This window comes from Porites lutea, chromosome 4 (assembly GCF_958299795.1).
Source record: "Porites lutea chromosome 4, jaPorLute2.1, whole genome shotgun sequence".
NCBI classification, from domain to species: Eukaryota; Metazoa; Cnidaria; class Anthozoa; order Scleractinia; family Poritidae; genus Porites; species Porites lutea.
Genome location: NC_133204.1, coordinates 20695046 through 20716300, shown reverse-complemented (window position 1 = coordinate 20716300; position 21255 = coordinate 20695046). Strand labels below are relative to the sequence as shown.

Sequence of the window (21255 nt, the reverse complement as noted above, 5' to 3'; positions counted from 1 at the left end):
TGAGACAGTTTCATAACTCACCATGCCCCTGGCTGGCTTTAAGTGCGTCATATGTAAAATCAAATGATATACTAAACCTACCATTTTTTTCTCAATTCAATTGCTTCCGATTTTCGCCCGGCAGAAAATTGGTAATAGACGTCGAATTTAACTGTGAAAAGAGCGATGGGCTCAGGCACAACTGATGCAGTTGAAAATGATGGAGAAACGTACGAGGTACAGTTTTCTTTTCTTTTCTTTTTTCTTTTTTTTTTTGAGAAAGTTTATCTGAGCGCGCTATGTGAAAACAAACCGTAAGAATACAATTTTCATTCCATGACGGTCTACTTAAGTTGTCCGATTAATCCTAGTTTTATATTAAGACCATATATACACATTGTTGTTCAAATTTTGAATTTCTGTCTCTCAGTTCTCAAAGTCCATACTCTCCTTATTTCCTCATTTTACTAAAACATCAAATCCTAACTATTTTCGATGCACATCATTCCCATATGATCTTACAAGGAGATGGAGACTGACAAATGTGACTCTTACTCTAACAGTCGAAACCACATGAAATGTATCTCAGATTTTTACTCGGAGAAAAGAGACTTTCTTTTAAATGTCTTGCTTCTATTTCTACGTTTTTGAGAAGTATATAAGAAAACACCTTGCTTGTCAAAGTGTTGTTTTTCAGTGCCCAAGGGTATATCTAATTGTTTTAACCTGTATAAAATATAAAGTCGAAAATAAATCGTTATTTAAACAACATCGGATCAATTATAAGAATTGAAGACTGCCAAGTTCTTGTGTATTTCAAAATATCAGGGTGTGTGTAACTAAGGGAAAAAGTTGTAAAACATCGCATTGAGATAACCGTATGTATAGGGAAAAAACACCATAACTTTTAAATCAAACATAGCTCTGTTATCTCCAGCGGCTTATGGTTTTAAAGGAAACCATTAGCAATTTCCAACTACGCAAAGGTGTGTCCTTTTTGTTAATGTTGACAACCGGTACCTTTCTTTCCTTATCGGCTGATAACCTTCGTTCGGCATTCTTTTTGGCGCGAAATTAAGCGGCAGCTACACCAGCGGGTTGTCCGCTGCGCGTATACTACCAAGCTTACGCAACCACGATGGCGACGGCAACGAGAACGTCAAAAAATCAACACCGGTTTTTATTATAAAAATAATCAAGACAAAAATGCATACTTCACTTGGCACTCTTTTAGTGGCACTTCTCTTTGCTCTCACTGCATGACAACGACGTGAAATCGAATGTGACGTTTTGTGGAGTACCCAAACACAAGACGACGATTTCTTTTTCTGAACCTAGGTGCCGTCCTGCCGCCGCTGTCGCTGTTGCTCCGTAAATTCCCCGCGGTCGCTCCGTAACACCCGGCGTCAGAAATTACAGAAACGAAAACAAAAAACTTTTTATTGGCAACTATATTTGCCAGGGTTTAATTTAAGACGGCGTTCAGTCACGGAGAAAAATCAAGTATAGAGTTTCGGATACTCAAATCTTTTTACGGTAAAATAAAAAACGGCAATACTACATCTCTAGCAATAAATCTTAACAAAAAACACCAGTTTCCCACTGTGTAAAAAGCAATTAACTCTTATCTCTCCCTGTATAACCCATCTTGAAATTGAAAACAGTAAAGCGAAGCGGCAAAAGCCGTCTTTGTTAGAGTGTGTAACAGCAAAGTTCGGTTAATTATAAGCGCTAGCCTATCATCCGCAACTCCCGTTAGCTGACATTTTTTATTCCTTTCGACTGCCATTTTTTCCGTAATTACCCAGTGACATATGTACCGTACGATTCTCCTTCAAGAAAAGCAGCTAAGAAGCAAGTAATTATCGCAATCTTTGTCAAAAAGTAAACAATAACATTCATTTCATCTTGATTATCGTTATCTTAACCCACGTGCCTCATGTATATTATTATGCCAAGTCAACAGTAACTGATAACGAATAACAATTCATGAGGGGGTTTTTGACCTTAAATTCAACAAATCAATTTTTGATAAATTAGTGAGAGGGAACGTTCCGCACCCACAAAAAAAAGACTCAATGTACAGCTTTCTCTCTTCTATATTAATCTCTGCCTCAGGGAGAAGCTGGAAAATTGAAGAAATAAATTATTAAAGCAACGCCAATTAGTCTTTCGCAAGCAACACCGTCAGTATCATTAATATTTATACATTTGGATGTCCCGCTCTGCACGAAATCAAGACTAATGGTGGTATCTGCAGTTAAAACTTTCGGCGACTGCTCAGATCGGCGAACGCATACTCCATGACATGTGATATTACTCGACCGACTATTGCGTTTCTACCAAACATCATTTCTCACATATGGGCATTACTGGACATCAGCAAACTAATACTGCCAGAGAAACAAAATTGAGCTGGTAAAAATTGTAACTTCACTTTATTCAAGGTTGGTGAAATGCAAGTTTCTTGATCTTAATGAACAAAATATGCAAGCAATAATTAATAATAATTTTTGTTATGCGTATTTAACACAAAAATTGCCGGAAAATTTTTCGAATCTTCTAAATTATCGGTATGATATGGCAAATTCAATTTAAGGTTGCGTAATGGGGTCCAGCCCACTTTGTATAACTGTGCAAACAAACATTAATAAAACAAACGGCATATCTTACGACACAAAAAATCGTATTTCAGGTGTTAATGCTTGTAATGAATTTGTACACAGATAACAAAGAGAAAAAGGTCTGCTAGGGTAACATATTACTTATTATATCTTAGTTCATACTGAACGCCAAAAATTGTGTCTGTTACTACTTTAAGAAAAAAAATGCAGACGTTTTCATTGTCACAGTGTTGGTTCTTTTCATTAGGAAAATAATTATTAGCCCTTCTTTTGTCAATATATTTATAGGCTAAAACATTAGAAATCTAGTTAATATGTATTTCTTAAGGACTGTATAAACGTTTGTGTTATACATTCACTTCTAAGTTGAGGTCGGTCTCCTAGTTTTAAAATTGAAATCACAGCCGCATGTTATCAGCAGCACTTCGCTCAAGAGTGAGTGGAACAAGAAACATACTACGTCTCTGTATATCTGGCAAACGTAAAATAAGCAGGTAGGAAGAATCTGCTATTGCATCCAAAGCTTTGTGCTGAGTGAAATAACAAACCTTAAGCCTACTGGTATTTGCAGTTAAAACTAACCCCAACGGCTGGTCTCCGCCATATATAGATGCTCTGAGTTACCAGGAAGGCAGTAAGTTGGCAGCTTCAGTGCACTGAGGGAGAAACTAAATCTGGGATGATTTTAAATGAAACTAGTACAGGTTTAAATGAGTTCAAGCTTTTTGCCTATTCGATCAAAACTGTCCAGCCCACATAAAAAAATTTCATTACCCGTTTATTTTTTTATTTTTTTATTTTTATTTTTTAGCGAGAAATAAAGAGAGATTTTGCGTGTCTTAGTGATTCATTTTCCGTGAGGCTCAGGACAGCAAGCATTTTAACTTAATCTTAGCAAATTAAGAGACTGAGAAAAAATGACACGGTTCACACCATTTTAACTGTTGTCACTTCTTTTTACTCGGCTCAAGACAGACACCTTTTCAGGTTTTGAACTTAAAGAAAAACAGCGGTCAATACGTAATTTCTTTATTTATGTGTTAGCTAAAATATATAGTGACCCTGGTCGCCACCCGCACTGATTGGTTTCAACCGTGCGCAATGCAATTGTCAGATATCGAAACTGAGCTTAAGTCTTTTGGACTTAAACTTTTGTGTTCAGTGCACTCCATTCACTCTTAGTGGAAGACCAAGCAAATGTTGGCTACATGCATGCCACACATGTGTATGGTGTATAGCAACCTTTAGATCAGGATTGCGGGGTCGTTTAGTCGCCCTCAATGCCCGAAATAATTCTTCAACAGAAATAGGACTGTTTATGATTCCAGTTTGCAGAAAGTACTAATTATTTGCCCTGTACCTGATCTTAAAAAACTTTGTATTGGTGAAAGGGATGGAATTAAGTACTTTGAACAAAGGAAGTTCAAAGATTGATGGTGCTAGAGAAATGCATTAATTTCTGTTCTTAAAAATAAAACTCTAGATTTTGTTTATGATGTTACAGCGGCATCTTTAACACTAAGGTTGATGCTAATAATGTTGTATATTTATATTAATTAAAGCAGTTGAAAGCTTTTAGGTTAGAGGTTGTTAAATGCGTATTTTAAGACGTTCAATGTTGGATGATGTTGCTTTTTTTCGCATATTCTGCAGTTTCTATAATTATTTCTAGGATTTCATGATGCTTAGGTATAAACGAAGGTGCTTTACATGCTAGATACCCTTTATGAATATTTCATTCTTATGGGGAAAAAAAGGTTTGTTATTGTTGTTTATTCTGTTGTTTTGAATATATCAAATTATGTTATGCCAATCATGATTAATAGAAATCTCTCCCCGAAATACAACATCTATTTTACAGATACAATTAAAAAACAATCAAGACATCTGGAATCTTCAAGTTTCAAAAATTTAATGTACTCCAAATAATTTTTCGCGCCAAGTCAGCAGACCCCGGGAAAGATTAACTTTAAATGTCAACTATTTTAATTCTTAAACTCCTCCTTTATAATTATATATTGAAGATAGCCTTGTTGCGTTATCTTTACCTTTTCATAAAAATCTTTACATCAAGTGGATTAGTTCGTTAACAATATGTTCAGATGTATGTAAAAAAGGCCCTCCGGTAGACAATCCTAAAACCTGTGCGGCATAAGAAGTTGATTAAGATTACTTTTCCACAAATAGCAACTAAAACGTTCATCCCATGGACCAAACCTAGATCCTTGTGTGTGTTTTTAAGCTTCTTGGACAAATTTTTCATTGTGTGTCTAAATGTAAGAAAAGAAAAAGTTCTTTGATTAGAACTTGAACGACCTTGCTACAGTCTCAAAGACCGCGTGCGCAATAAGATTGAACAGAACACCTTTCTGAAGCTCTGCCTGAAGATTTCACCATCATAAACTTAAATTTTTCGTGCGCCGGTATTGAAAAAATAAACAATCCTATCAAGAGTTGTTTCGCGACTGACGGGAATTCTACTATCATTGTAAAAATACGGCAAACATGTGACCTATTGACAAACCATGTTTCATCAGTATCTAACCATAATATTGAAATTAATACGTTTAGGTATTAGTGACATGTAGTCGTGTCAGAATGACTTGCAAAACTACTGCGGCCCTTACTTTAATATGATAATAAGCTTTATTTATCCATCTTTAAAAATAACACATACAATGGATTCAGTTAATTAAAGGGCAAAAACATATAGTATGAAATACTATTAAGTGAATCTCTAATGAAGGTAAGTAGAAATATACAGATCATAAAAGGAGGAGTATTGCAGCTCTTGCTATAAACGAGTTGGTATATATGTCTTTGGATTGCTGACTTTGGTATTGCTAATGAACCTGGTTTAGATCGTAAGTTATAGCCGTTGCTGGTATTTGGCTTCGTGAGCAAAATTTGATTTTGGTGGTTTATATCATTCACAATTCTTTCTAATTCACGCTTCGTCGCTAAGCATCTGTCCTCTAACGTTGGAAGGGATGTTCTTGGTATCCCGATGGCATCTAGGTACCTATTTTGTATAGACTGCAACTCTGATCTTTTGCAAGGTACTTCGACAAACTACCTCACACTGGGGACGCATATTCGAGAAGTGGGCTTATTTTGGTACAATATATCGTGATGTCGATCTCTCTAGGTAGGTTTGCTTTCCTACATTCCTTCAAATAATATACTCTGAGTTGCTGGCTTTCTTTATTGTTTGATCAACATGGTAATTCTAAAAAAGGCTGTCTTGTTGCCATACCCCCAGTAACTGAAACTTTGATACCCTCTCCAAACACGAGTCATTTCACTTTATATTCATGTAGTAAGGCGCTTGAAAGTTGTTGATTTGTCTATGATGGAACTTGAATATCTTAATTGAGAAGGAGACTAATGAAACTATCATCATGTATCAGCTAGAGACTATAAAGGGGACAGAGAGGCCATCCCCCATATACACCCTATTCCATAGGTAATTCGTCTCGAGTTATTTTTAACACCACAGATCTCAACGGGGATTAGACAACAGCCAATCACATAGCGCGAATGTGTTCCGCGTGGATGACCCACGCTGACAGCCACGCGTCCTTCACGAAATGACGCAGAACAAAATGGGGGAAGACGCGGAGAGCGATTTTGCTATTCCTTAGTCGACGAAAACGACTACAGCGAGATTTCTGCGAAAGCTGTGTCAGCGAAACCGAAATTAAAAAAGAATCGCCCTTCCTCTCTTGTATAGAGCTAACAGTAGAGTAGGGAAATCCTTAACACACTGAATATTCTCTCAGGATCATTTATAATTTACAGTTTGAAGAGAGCAATTTCTGGTTTGATGTTTATTTTTTTCAGTCTTTATAGCGATTATTCCTACCCACCTACTTTGTCAACTGTAGGCGAACCCTCCTAAAGCTGAATTTCAAGGGACCATATTCAAGCTCAGAAAGAGAAATAAAATTTCGTCGTTGCTTATTTACGTCCTCCATAAAACGCGAAATTAGGCATTTTCACGTCGTAGTCGTGCAAAAACGGGAAAGAAATGAACAAAAAAGTGTGTTGCACGTGCGAAGTTGTTTTTTTGCTAATTAAACCTATTGTTTTTTTGATGTTCTAGTTGTCGTCCGCGTCGTTGGATCTTAAACTCCCTTAATTGTACAAACGACCGGTTTCAATAGACCGGCGAAATTTCTCATTTTATTAAAGCACTGAGGTTACGACAACTTCGAGTTAAACTGATTTCACGGGTTGTCAAAGAGTCCAGCGATTCCTTTTTCCCAGGTGAGCGCCGACTCATTTCGCTTCAATATTCAGGAATGCTCTCGATCTTTTTACGCTTTCATTCCCTCTCGCCCGACATGTTTTGCACGGCGTTTGGTCATGCGAAACCTCCACGAAACATCCACGCCTCGCGCGAGGTAACTTTATCCCGATTCTAAAAATAACTCGAGACGAATTACCTATGGAATAGGGTGTATATGGGGGATGGCCTCTCTGTCCCCTTTATAGTCTCTTGGTATCAGACATCACGATCGTTATCACGATTCCATGTAATGCCGTTACGTTGTTAAAGAGGTCATTTTATAAAAATTGTTCCTTTTCCTTTGTTTAAGACACTTATGCTAAAATCATTCAAGACCTCTTACATACGTGAAGTAAATCTAGATCAGCAGTCTGAGCTGTCACCAATTTCAGCTTCAAAACACTAGCCAAAGTTTTAAGAAAAACATGGCTTCTATTTCTATCTCTGTTTATGGCTGAAAACCGATGACGCAGTTAGGTTTCTTCGGCCAAAATAGCTTTTCGTTCGACACTTTTTTGGTGAAGAAATATGTCCTCTAGGTATTTAAAATTGATGATACTTTCTCTTTTAAAACACGGGCGTGGGTACGCATGTGCGCAATAAGTATGAATCTAAAAGATGCGAAAGGGAAGGAAAGTAAGGCATGGCTGAACATGGCGTGCAATTGCAAGCCAAATGCTGTGTACTTCCCTTATTTCGATTCGCGAATATACAAAGGTCGTCACTGTTTCAGAACACGTTGCTGCGAACAGGAGAGATGTTTACCTGACCTCGTCTCACGTCAATGATAGAAATCAGAGTCAAGAAAATCATGTCTACTCGGGTCGAAACACGGGCATGGTAGATTTCGAAAACTGTGCGTACCTCTGGAAAATTCCCAGCTACGCCCCTGAAAAATTTACTGTTATTCGTTGCCTAAGGTCTAACCATTAGAACGTTTAGAGAATGAACTGCAATGGGTGGAAGGCAAGACGAAACAAAGTGAGATTATTTTGAAGCGGGGAGAGAATAGCTACGTAGCTTTTTCTTCTATCAAAGTGGATCCTGTTCAAGTCGATAAAATTCCAAAAACCATCAAATGAATAATCTTCTTAAGGATTTTTAAAACCCTATGGGCATATAGATAAGACAAAAATAGAAACGACTTTGGTGTGTGAATGTTATTCCCTTTCAGAATTCAACATAATGCTATTACGCGGGTAGTTACTCTCATTAGTGTAATTCTTTTTTTGTTTGCTTGTTTGTTTTTTTAAGTAAGAAAGGATAATATTCTCTCTTTTTTTAAGTTGGGAAATTGAAGAAAGTAAAGGGAATATAGAAAACAAGTACAATAATTGCACAAACGTAGTTTTTGACACAAGACAAACTGATTCAAGAGAATGTTCAATCTGTTAACTGAACGAACAAGGGGCGCGATCCATTCAACCAAAATTTCCGGAAATTTCGGTCCAAAACTCAATGGATCGGTTCGGTCCAATCGGAAAAGTTTCGAAAAAACTGGTCCACCTTTTGAGGTGGACGAGTTTTCCCGGTCGGACCGGTCGGAATTTTGGATGAATGGATCGCGCCCCCGACTCAGGAATTAAATAAATTTCCTCCACTCCTTTTTATAATTAGGTTATTGAAAGGGTTGGAAAGAAACAATATTCAGATGTTACGGTTGGCGTAATTCGAAATAGCTTTAAAAGCGGTTGACACTACTGGTCCTAGAAGTCTCAAGTTCTAAAAATGGATCATTCTTTTATAAAAGACATCAGGGAATTCATCAATTCTGGACTGTACACTTTTCGATACGGTTGCACATACAAAAGAATTATTTTTCATTGATGAATTACAGACTCGTAAACATCTGTCCTGATTCCTATAAAAATTTGTTAAAATTATTTCAGATCTTTAAAGTTCTTATTTCTCATACAGGTATTTATTACCGTAACAAAAATTTTATTGGGATTTTTCAAATATTGATATTTATCCCGAAGAGAAATTCAAGGAAAACACTGAACTGATGAATTCACGTCAATAGATAAGAATATTGATATTGATTTCACGTCAAAAGATGTTCAAAATACAATAAATGAATGGTAATCATCCTGTTACTTTCCTTTCGATTTTATTATTTCATTTAATTTTTTTTTTATTTCAGTCGCCAGGGCAATCAGCCTATTTTTCTGGCCAATTAGTACACTGCTAATTATCTTAATTAAAAGAAAAACCAATGTCTCGTTAATTAATTACCATGATTGTATGCTATCACGCTGAGTTGGACGCCTGATTATCATTAACACTTTGATAGTGTTTGTCAGAAACTGTGAAAACTACTCCGTCAATAAGAAAATTACAAGAGGCAAAAATCACGCAAGCCAAAAACAAGTCTCTAAAACATTCCTTGAAATCGCCAAGTTTAACAAGCACAGTCAGGGAATACAAGATTTATCAACCGCAAATGAAACAAGTCCTTTTGCAATTGTCTGTTGATTGTCAGGTAAGGTGTCTAAGGAGTATGATATTCGCTCGACTGCTCAGTTGATGCAAGCATGTAAATTCACTAATCCTCAGCAAATCTTGTATAAACAGTTAGTGTTAGTAAATATTCAATGTACTTTGAGTATTGCTTTAAAAAACTGAAAGAAGTTCGCCTCTCTATCAGAAGTATTTTATATATATGGCCAGCTGCAGGATGGCTTACACCGGCTCTCAGCCGGTCAACGGGCGATCGAAGTTTTTTCAGCGATAGAAATGGTAAATTATATCGTTAAAATGAATCTTAGAGCCCAAGAAAACTGTAAGGAATTCGTTTCTCTTTCAACTTTCGATCTAGAGCGAAAACAATCCGTATTTCTTTCTCCAAATTGATGAATTGGCACATGCGTTTAGATTTCAATGTTTCCCATGTAAATCGAGATTTAATATAAGCTTGACTGAAGTTTCGATAATTTCGGCTCTGACCCGATCTCAAAAACTCTGTGCCGAATGTAACCCGTATCTTTGACCTAAACAGAGCAAACCAATAGTATTTTTAGCAGACAAAGTACAAGGGAAACAAATAATTTGGAAACTTGAAAATAGTAATCGAGTAGCCAAGTTATCATAAGTTCTCTTATCAGACTAATTGTGCAACCGATATGAACGAATTTTGTAGTTTCGTATGTAAAAGCCTTAGTTTTACAAAATGCTCTCTTTTGATATTTAAATGAGCGGTCCTAGACTTAACCAGTCATTTTAAGAATACGTAAAGGCTTTTATTTTAAGTTATTTAATTAACGACCACCTTCATTTAACCTTTTTATGGCAGATGAACATTTATTTTTGAAAAGATTCAATTAACGCCCTTGGAAAGTAATTTGTCACAAAAGGCATGTCACGCTATTGCACGAATCTTTGATTTGTAAAATCACTGGAGTCTGTTTCGCTTTCCTTACGGAGGACGTATCGGATAGAAACAGTTGTGATACACTGTAAATATTTGGGGTAAAACTGAACGGAGTCCAAGTTGACCAGCATGTACCCATGCGGTTCCCACGTGGTGCATTGGCGGGATACTAGATTATCTAGAAACTATGACAATTGTATGCACATACCGTAAAGTTCCGAAAATAATGACTCTTTTTACGGTCGGGTTTAGCAGCCTTTCCTATCGCTGCTTTCGGGATCTGCTAACACCTGTTGTGACCTGTGAAATATTATGGCTACTTTCAAAACGCCGCTTCTTTCGGTGGATCGTTACTCTCAGGTTAACGGTGATCGACAAAATTAAAGTTCAAAATACACTGCAGCCCTGGGCAGTAAAAGCAGCAGAAGTAGCAGTAGTAGTGGTAGCTGGGGAAATGCTTAGTTTCCAATAATCCATCCCTAAGAGCATGGTTTACTTGGATTTGAAGCAATTTTTCAGAAAACCTACTTTAATCAATGGATCAGTACTGTTGCTACACAAGTCACACTGAAGTCACCATAGCAATGGGGGACTTAATTTTAGCTTTTAGCTATTACAAATAAAAGAACAAGTGAGCTCTGTGTTTCCGAATGTTTATTACCGAACTGTAATTTAACATGACATGCATATGTGATTCAACTTTTCACACATTTTCGAAAATTTTTGAGGAGCGTGATCAGAGCAACTTTATTTGCTCGAACTTAGCTAGACGCCGCCTGAAATGGTGATTCAGTTTTGTTTTGTTTAGGAATAAAAGCAGGAATTTTGACTTCTTCTAGACGGCAGACTTCCTCAGTTATACCCAAACCCAACGCTACCGCTATCACAGGTGCTAATAATCGGATTACAAGGACTAGGGAAGAGCTAAGTGCTATTATCTCAATATGCTCCCTTCCTGTATCAAGAATGATTATCAGAAGGTCCTTATAATCCTATGAGCAGTCAAGAAACCTCTTTCGAAACCAGACGTCGTTTGAACACTTAAGCTGTTTGGATTCTCTTTGATAAACAAATAGAAACACGCTATTTAAAAAGTCAATTGTTTTGGTTTTGACAAGGCTTTGTTGCGAACCATCTTTGAAACCTGACAACCGGCACTACTAATTTCTGAGAAATTTGTTTAAAACTGACAAGAAACTTTTTTTCTGCCATACTGAAACAAAGACAAGATTTGTTGTCTCTATAATTAAACAAACAAGTCTGCAAAACGAACACATGTGTTCGATTTAAAAATGAACAGTTCTCATAAATATTTGGGATTTAAGTTCCGAGCTCTAAAGGATATTGCGGAGACGAAACTCAACAAATGAAATATTTTTAGGGCAACGTTTCGAAAGCTAAAAATTTGTTGTATCGAACGTCAGCTTAACAAATTATATTCAACATGAGTCCTTAAAAGCCTTCTTGAGTAGACAGCATTCGATATTGTTACCGGTCATAAAGCAAAAAAATATTGACATATTGTCATGGATCAAAACTTTCAGCTTAATAATATTGGCAGGCGAGAATGCTAAAATGCTAGAATATTATAGTAAAACTTTTAACTTTTCTTTTATCGTTTACGATAAAATTATATAAGTTCTTCTTTGACGACATTTTTTACCTTGAACGTTGGTCATCCTGTACTATAGCGCAAGTAGTTGTTAGGAGGGAAGAAGAGCAAGAAATTGACAGTTTAAAGCAAATAAGGAAGCAAATTAAAAAATGAATTATTCCAATCCTTTGTGATCATTAAATTTATTTTACTTCCAGTTGTGTTGCAAGAATATATCGAGTAAAACGATGCGCTTGGTAACGACTGTCACAATCCTCACGTAATATCACCAGAATACGTGCACAGCTTCTCGCTGAAAAAAGTTTCGCACGTTGCGTTTTTAACGTCGGTTGAAAATGTTGTGCAGCTCGTTTGTTCTGGCTTTGTACGTGACATGAATGATTTTAATCTTCCTTTTATTGCCATAACCAACGACCACAAAGGTAAACCAATACCTGAATTGTTATAAGTTTTATTTTACATCTGCCTCACCTTAAACACAGCGACACCTACTCTTCCACTATCATGCGCTTCAAAATTGTATAGTGGTAAAGCATTTATAACTTTAATTTTTTTTTAAATTCTGAGAATGTTATTCAATGATTTATGGTGATTCGTGATGGGATATGAAACAAAAAATAGCTTTCTTTTTCTCAAATGTAATGTTTAAGAACAACACGTTTGCGAAGCAAATAATTTCAACGACGTTTGATTGGAGTTTGAAACGAAAGGCTAGTGAAAACCTCATTCAGAAACTTTGATTCTAGTCTCCCTCTGTCTACATTCATTTTTAGCCAACTGCACTGAAATAATCTCGGACAACAGATATTTTTCTTTTTGTAGAGCGTTTTCACTCGTGCGGCCAGCGTCTATGCAAATTTATTGGAACAAAAGATAGTATCCACATAAGAAAAGAGGTCAACTCCCACAGGAGTGATTGAAAACACCAATATGGCCGCCGTGACGTCATGTGAAAACGGTCTATAGGATTTCATGATCTACGAAATAGTTCAGCAAAGTCGATGCTTTTTAATAGTGAAATGCTATCCAAACCTATTTTGCCAATAGTTATTTTGTATATTGTCCATTACCCAGCGACTTAAACACAATCTTTGGACAAACAGGTATTAAATTATTGTCCTAAAAGGCGATGAAATATTGAGTCCGGTGTGGCGCATGTATGTCACATACAAAAAAGATGAGTACTATCTTAGCACACACTTGTCACTGGACTGTATTTTCAACCTCTTTCTTGTAACATCTGAATAAGTAGCGCATTTCATACCACGGTTTTTATGGTGATATGTCGCTGAGACTAAAATCAAATCGCTGGTTTTTTATGTCCCTTTTGCAGTCAGAAGACTGAATTGTAGGATGCCTTACAAGCTGTGATATATATACTAATACGCTACATTTATTGACAAGATTAATATTTAACACTGACAAAATTTGAAAAATGTTCAGTCCTTGTGGCGATGGGCCTGCTAGAACTCCCTGATCTTAGACACACACTGGTAGATATAGGTACCACTCTGTTGTGTATTAGTGGGTATAATGGGTTACCTGGCCGAACCTTACCTAAAAATTTAATACACGAGACTGCCCGACGGTCACAAAGAGTGGATAATGCAGCTTTGTCAAGTGCTTTTTCATACGAAATACCAGGCCAAATGATGGAAAGGGCCATTTTTTGCACGTTCTCAAGATAGCAAGCAAGCTTCTTAGGCAAGTCAGCAAAGACAGCGGAGGCGTACTCTAGTATAGAACGAATTAGTTCCCTGTACATATGAACAATATCAGCCGACGGAACTTTGCACTTCTTGAGTTGTCTCAGTGCATAAAGCTGTCTGTTGGCCTTCTTCACTATGTAGTCGCAGTGCACTGCCCAAGTGAGGTCCTCAGAAAGATGGACAAAAACTCGTAGTACATTGTAGACAAACTTACGGTGTTTTAGTTGCAACTGTCCATATAAGGCCCGAGGGATAAGGCCTAAGCTCACTTTTAATAGTACCCAGTCTTTCCATTCCACGGAATCAAGTCTTATCCCAGATCAAAACAATAGAAAGTACACCGCAAAGAAGATTAACCCTTACTAGCATTTCGCTCTGGTCTAATACTTCAGTCTTCCCGTGCGAAAAGGAAGTTCCGATTTGTACGGACTGAATGATGAGTCAGATTCTCGGGAGCTCGTAAGTGTTGTCCTGGTCTATGAAATTTTATGGCATGAATTTTTTACGTCGTGTTAAGGAATGAGAAGAGCTAAAGGAAAACCGTCAAAAACTAGCTCCAATGAAAAAGATGTATACTAAGCTGATTACATTAATTTCTCAGTTCATGCTCAAGAAGCATCCAGAACTAAATCTCTTTTCATTGTTATCAGTGGTGTTTGCGAAAACACTTAATTTCCCTGATATTTGTGCGGCCATCTTGTCACGTAAATTAAGTTATGGTAAGTGTTAATGAGGTTATATACTTCAGGCTGATTACTTAAAAGTTGGAATGATATGGCTAGAGTGCGTTCGCATATCTAGGTACTATTCAGTGTTCTTGTAAATGCATCGAAGATTTGTTTTATGAGTGAGTAATACATTCAGTGCGGGTTCATAAAAATACTAGACAAACTTGATCAACGACCCGGTATTGAATGGCTCAGAAATCACAGCATTCAGTACTTGCTGTTTTGTCAGTGTATTCATAAATTGCTTGTATTCTAGTGTATTCATAAATTGCTTGTATTCTAGCAAATGATTAATAATTCAGTCATTTGAAACCAAGGGTGCTAAGTAGCGGAGCTACTTTGCTCAATTTTTTTTATTCATTTTTATTACCTTCTCTTTGATTGGGCGATAGGGTAAGCTCTCTAATAACAAGGAGAACAAAGAAAAAAAATTGAATTGCATCTTGTTCTACAAATCGGCTTCAACGATAGAATGATGTTGTCTACTCTAATCATGGTATTCTGTTAGTGCAAGTTTATTAAATTCTGTTTCGGCACGTGGGTTGAGTGGAGGATTAGCAATATCCTTACAGTGTTTGAGTTTAAATGTTTGTTTATATTTGTTTTACCTTTTTGGCCGTTCTTCATTTAATATTTAACTCATGTGCGAGAAGCACAACATCGAATAGTACGATAGCTTGGAGGTCCTTTCGTCAATCTTCGTCATTTTTTGTGCTGGACAGTGGGTCGAGTTTTTAATTTTTGTCATTGTTGAGAATATTTATTAGCATATTTCAGTTTCTTGATGACTGCAAAGCCAAAGTTGTGAAAATACACGTAAGTGATAAGTACGTGCCAGCTTTGAAAGTGAAGTCATTCAACATTAATGAGGTTTCTCTGTCCATCAGTAATACGATAAAAGAAGCAATTTACAGAATCAAATTTAATTAGCGCTTTGGGCAACAAAAAACGGTTAAAAAGAAATTCAAGAGATTATTCTCTTGATAAGTGCTGAACTCTCTCCGCTTCATATCCACGGACTTCAGTAAGCTACTCGTATGTGGTGACTGTTTACAGAGCCAAATAATTCTCAGGTTGTATGTCACATTTAGCTGCCAGAATACGTCTTCCTTATTTCATGGCTCGTTCTAAAGTTGTGTGTTGTTTTGTGTCAGCTTTTTATGCTATCTAAATGCGCTGCTCTTTACCCAAAAATGTAAAGGCTGAAGGTGATGCAAAGCTTATTATACTCAGTGTCCTTAGTTAAATTTCGAGGCGAAGAGAAAAGGAAAACCTGGCCTTTGATTTCGAAAACTACTGAAGAAAATTAAGCCGTACCGAAGTAAAGACGATTGCTTTTACAGAAATGCCCTCGCACAGGAATCAAAAAACTTTAAAGGGACTTGAACATCTCACCGGTCAAACATAGCACAACAGACTTTAACTGACAAAAACTGGTCTCGTTCGTTAAGTAGTTAGTGTAAATAATAGACTCCAGATGTATTTTTTTAAGAAACCAAACATCGTACAAAATTACATTTAACAACGTACCGTAATGATTACTTCATTGAGTTTATTGAATGATAAGTTTTGCCGCTCAGGTAAGAATGCCTAAAACTCTCTTCCGCACCTTTAACCTCCTAAAACGATTGGCGATTTTTCTGTTCGGCTGGTAAGGATTTTTGAAGCTAAGTTGCATGGGTTCAAAGCGTTAACCATAACAAGAAAACATAACAAGTCAGTTTTACGTTTAGGTACTGACATGGGATGGTTAGTATTGATAGTGTTGAGAAAACGCCCAACTGGGGGACAGAAATGTGCAGGCAAAAAGGAACGTTACGAAATTCTGAAACTGGTGAGTGATCTTCGCGTCTGAATAAAAACTGTCAGTTTTGGAAATAGTATACTTGTGTGATTTCAGGCCGCAAACTCTTGAAACGCAAGAAAATTTAACCAGCAGTTTTTCTGGGATTTCGTCAAGAGGAGATTATCCTCTATTTTTCATAGTCAACTGTTTTGCGTTTTGCTGTATATTGATGGCCTGTCAAACAGACCTGGCATGTTCCAATTATGTTATGTGAATTGTAGTCTATACATCGTCAAGAATTTTTTATGCTGAACTGGATTAATTTACTTGTTGTAAATTCAACACTCTTTTTACGCGAGAGTTGGTTTCGAGATTCGAGGCTTTCCAGCAAACGTCAGTGATACTCTATTGTTTTATGCTCTGACAGTGCATTCGTGTCATTGAAGGTCTTGCTTCCTACCAAAAAAATCAACTTAGCAATAACTTTATTGTTCCATTTTTCTCCGTTTTTTATTTTCATTTGCCCCACTGTTCAATTTTCCACTTCTAGATTAATTACAAAGGCAATATGGTTGAGCAGAGAGACAAAAACAAAGACTCGTTAAATAATGCTGCCTCCTACGTACATCTCAGTAACAGCGTGCCGCCAATAGCCAAGGTGAAAAAACCGGAAAAAATAGCAAATGCGAGAAAAAAAAACTGCCTCTTAAATCAAAAGAATTCAGAACCCCTTACAAAAAAATTGCCGGAAAATTTTTAACTTTTTACTGTATTCTCTTCCGCTTATTTACATACTATGAACAATTTTATTGAAATGAAGGCTTTTAGTGAAACAACAAGAAAAAAACGTTCTTAATTTCAAGACTAAATACGAGGAAATTGCTTACAAACACCGACACTTCTGTATACCAGGGCAAAATTTATGGTAGAAAATGCTTAGAGATTTACTGACATGATTAATATCATGGAATTGTGTAATGATGCGGAGGAGAGTCGACAAAAAAAAATTCGGCCTTTGTTGTTGCAAAGTAGCAATTTAATTTGCCACTTTGTGATTTTCAAAGTGTTAATTTTAAATTGAATTACAGGAGACATAAAAATACAACGAAAATATTGTTGTGCTGTAATTCTTAACTGATTTACTGCCCAAGATGTTTCCTATGTTAGATCCATGACGTTGTGGTGATTTTTCGCTTTTGACAGCTGCATACTAAAATGGACCAATTTAGATTGGCTCGCCGTCGAGAGTGTTAAACCGCATCCGTAAGCATAAGAGACGATAACATGTATCCATTGCTCGCGTAATGTATTCCGTGTCCCCCTGGATCGTATTTAATTGAAAAGTTCAAATGTCTTTTTAAAAAAGCAATAGGAACGACCATGCAACTCATCTTCAACATAATACAATCCATTTAGGATGGTAAGTAGAGAAAACTCTGGCAGAAGAGCTTAATCAACAGAAGAAGGACCCTCTGCTTACAGATGAATTGATATCATTAGAAAAACCTTATATTAGTCGCTTAACAAACAACGCGAAAAACATTTATCTCCGTGGTAGGGAACACAGCCTTCTTTTTTTGGCTGATGAAAAGCGCTGGTCACAGTTGGATTAAAGTAATTGAAAATCAACCCGGGGTCCATTATAGTGTGTGCATAAAACCCAAATTGATTTTGGAAGGCTCCCCTTGAAATACAAAGACCGCACGCACTATCTATTGCCGATTGCCCACTGACTGCTTTGCGTCAAGTTTTTTTTTTTTTTAATTTGATTTCTTTGGGACGGCAATTTTAGAATTATCCCATGTATGATATTGTTATGCCTCATGGTCAAAACCGGGCAACATACAATATTGCTATCTGACAAAATTTGTTCGACTAATTGTTTATATCGACAATCAAAAATCAAAACATCGGTAAATGTCCAACACAGAAACATGACATATTAATTTATGTAAGCGAGTTGGAACACCGTAAACAACAACAAAGGTTAAGAACTCTTTAATTCATGTCTGTAAAGTATTGTAACATTTCCTTTTCAGTTTCAGTGTTTGGGGGATTAAATCGACCATAAACGAGAAGGATCTTGAAAGAACACCTGACTTGGACGGCAATTTCAATATTCATTCGATTCGACAATCGGAACTGGATAAACCAACAGAAATTGTGTTTGTACAGAGTAAAAAATATATACATTCACCACACTGGTAGAGAATCTAGGAGATAATCAAGATTCACTTCATTAATCAGCTTGCCGGAACCTCAGTACTCCAACCACATCATATACAAAACATAAGGCCATGGCCGGACGGAGAAATTGTTCTGGTCGTTGAGCAAGCTTGGAGCAGCATTATGAGTGAAACTTCCCTAAAAGTTGTCGTTCCATTGAGCATTTTATCTGTATGCGTTGTGGTGGCAAACACGCTAGTATGTCTACTGGTGTACAAGATCAAATCGATGAGGAATTACACCAATGGGTTTGTGGTATCTTTAGCGATCTCTGATATACTGACAGGTGTTGCGTTTCTTCTGCAATACAACGTTGAACTACACGTTTGGTCTCGTGCTACTTTAAATGTTCTATATTCCATTGTGCTTTTTGTTGGAGCGACAAACCTTTGTGCGGTGACCTTCGACAGATATTTAGCGATATCATATCCATTTTCCTACGCTGAGACAATTGCGAAAGTTTTTAAGATCTTAGTGCCATCGATTTGGGTTTTGTCAGTAGTGATCGCATGTATACCACTAACGTGGGAAGGAGATACGAAACTTGTCAACACGAGGATTTACATCTGCGTTGTCCTGGCCGTTTGCATAGTTTTTCCTTATATCTTAATAGTCTATGCAAATTTCAAGATCTTTCGATTTGTTAGGCAATGTGTTCGACGTGAACGAGAACTAAGCATCTCTTCAAGCAGTATGAAATCACGTCTTAAGCAGAATGGCGTGAGGAAAGTCTCATCGGAAGCCAAGGTTGCAAGAGTCTTTGCAATTGCGTCCCTAATGTTTGTGTTGAGCTACTTTCCAACTTTGTTTTATACTGTAGCAGCAACATTTGGGTACATATACATTGTTCCAGATCTTTTATTGCAGTTCTCTCCCTTCTGTGTAGTACTAGGGTCTCTTGTGAATCCAGTACTGTATTCCTTCATGAAACCCGATTTTCGGCGAGCAGTTAATAAAATTTTGAGCGGAAAGCGAGCTTTTCTGGACATGAGAAAATCTCAAAGATCATCGGTGCCGAGCATTGGCGAGTACAGAACGCCTTTCATGTCAAAAACCAAAGATCTATCGCCAGGAGATGATGATGTTTTCACTGCGGAGCATAATAACAATCCTTTTGAAAGCAGAGTCTAATGACGAAAGAGTTCCCATGATTAGGGCTCATATATACATGATACACCAGTATAGCATGTTTCTTTCCTAAGAAGTACGCTGCTCATTCACCTTGCCATTGTTTGGAGAATATTGTTTGTCGCCCGACAGTGGAGATCTGGAGAAACTCTTTTGCTGCGGCAAATGGCGAAGGGCACCAACTTGTTTTGGGGGAAGACGAAGAAGGCTTCCTGTAAAGTGAAGCATAACTGAAGGAAGCCCACCGTTAAATGTGGTTTGGTAAGATGACTTGTAATTGAAGACTTCAGTGTTTCGTCACAATGTAAAAGCCAGTAAGTGCAACGACTGCTATCACTTCAATCAGTCCTTTTTGCTTGTTGGCCCTGTTTGGCTTTCCTGCACAAACGAGACATTAAGGCAAAAGATCTTTGGATTTCTTCCATGCAGCAGTGAGAAGTGATAGAAAAGTCATGAAATCCTGTATTTCTGGCCTCGTTCACACAAATCCAGATATTTTTGAAACTGCATGATTGTTACACGAATCAGCCTTTCGTCCACACGAAACCAATGAATCCGCTCACCGAAACCGCATCTTTTCGAAATGGTTCCCTAGAGTGATTGCTGGCCCTGTCCACACGAATCTAGTTAAAAGAATTGGTGGTTTCATAAATGTCCTGATTCGTGTGGACGGGGCCTAAGATAACAACTATCGAGTTACGTTACGTTAGTTTAGTTACGTTAACTTTTGTTAACCGTTTACGACTTGCACATAGGAAATTAAGACAACAGATCCCTGGACCTCTTCTTTGGAAAGTCGTGGTAATCCAGTGCTCTTAACTATTCTAAGTTAACAACTATTGAGATTTCTTTTTTCCCATTGAGACCCTCTTGGGTGCACTCGCACTATGACGTGCCTTACAATTCTCCATGTGCAACTATTAAACTTTACCAATAAAGGCGACAAGTCGTTCGCTTGATGTCCTTGATAGTCGCTGTACATTTGACTCAACCTAAATATCTAACAATTATTGGATGCGGCCGTGGCCGCTAAAACTCTCCGAAATCTCCATACTGAATTCTTTAGATCATATACGAAAGCCGAATCCATTTTATTATTCATTCAAAATAATACCTGTTTTAAAAACAAGCTATATAAAACATACTTACCTCGATCGATGTTAAGTTCCCATCTTCATTTGCCTGTTTCTAGGCAGGTTCAGGAGATAAATGAATGTTTAGCTCTGCAGATATTCTCCAAGTAGCAGATGTCGTCCGTGAGGTTATTTTATTGCTGTTCTTGCCGTCTTTTTAGGCAGTTGTTTGGTATTGCTTCTTCGCAAAACGTTTGATACACTGGTGTAATTGTCCCACCATTTTGTACTGCTCTACCAAAACCACGCAACCTCGTTCCAGGGCTTCTCAGTTGCCATCCATTTTTCTGGCAGTTATGCTGTTCTATTGACGTCATTTTCCACATATCGCATCGAGATTTGAGCCAATCAGAAGCGAAGAAATATTTTGAATGAATAATAATATGTATTACACTAAAATATTAAGTATATTAAAATATATTTAAGTCTACAGCGACAAACCATTGTGTGGTGCCGGATTTCATAATTGTAGACCTGGATAAGTACAATAACAACTTGTATAAAATATAAAAAGGCAAACTGATCCTAACGCTAAGGCGATGAACAACTTTTGTTCACTTTTTCATCACCTTACAGTAAGGATCAGTTTGCCGTTTTATATTTTATTGCACTAATTATGAGGTATATGGGCTTTTTTATGCATACGTTTTTTTTTCTGATATACCA

The 21255-nt window shown here is 37.1% G+C and overlaps 1 protein-coding gene across 1 annotated transcript; it reads left to right on the top strand.

Annotated features, from left to right (window-relative positions):
* The first annotated feature begins 17931 nt into the window (after positions 1-17931).
* LOC140932841 (rhodopsin, GQ-coupled-like) lies at positions 17932-21174 on the top strand. The gene has a single exon (XM_073382345.1). The coding sequence runs from the start codon at positions 18452-18454 to the stop codon at positions 19457-19459; it is 1008 nt and encodes a 335-aa protein (XP_073238446.1). The 5' UTR covers positions 17932-18451; the 3' UTR covers positions 19460-21174.
* The last annotated feature ends 81 nt before the right edge of the window (positions 21175-21255 follow it).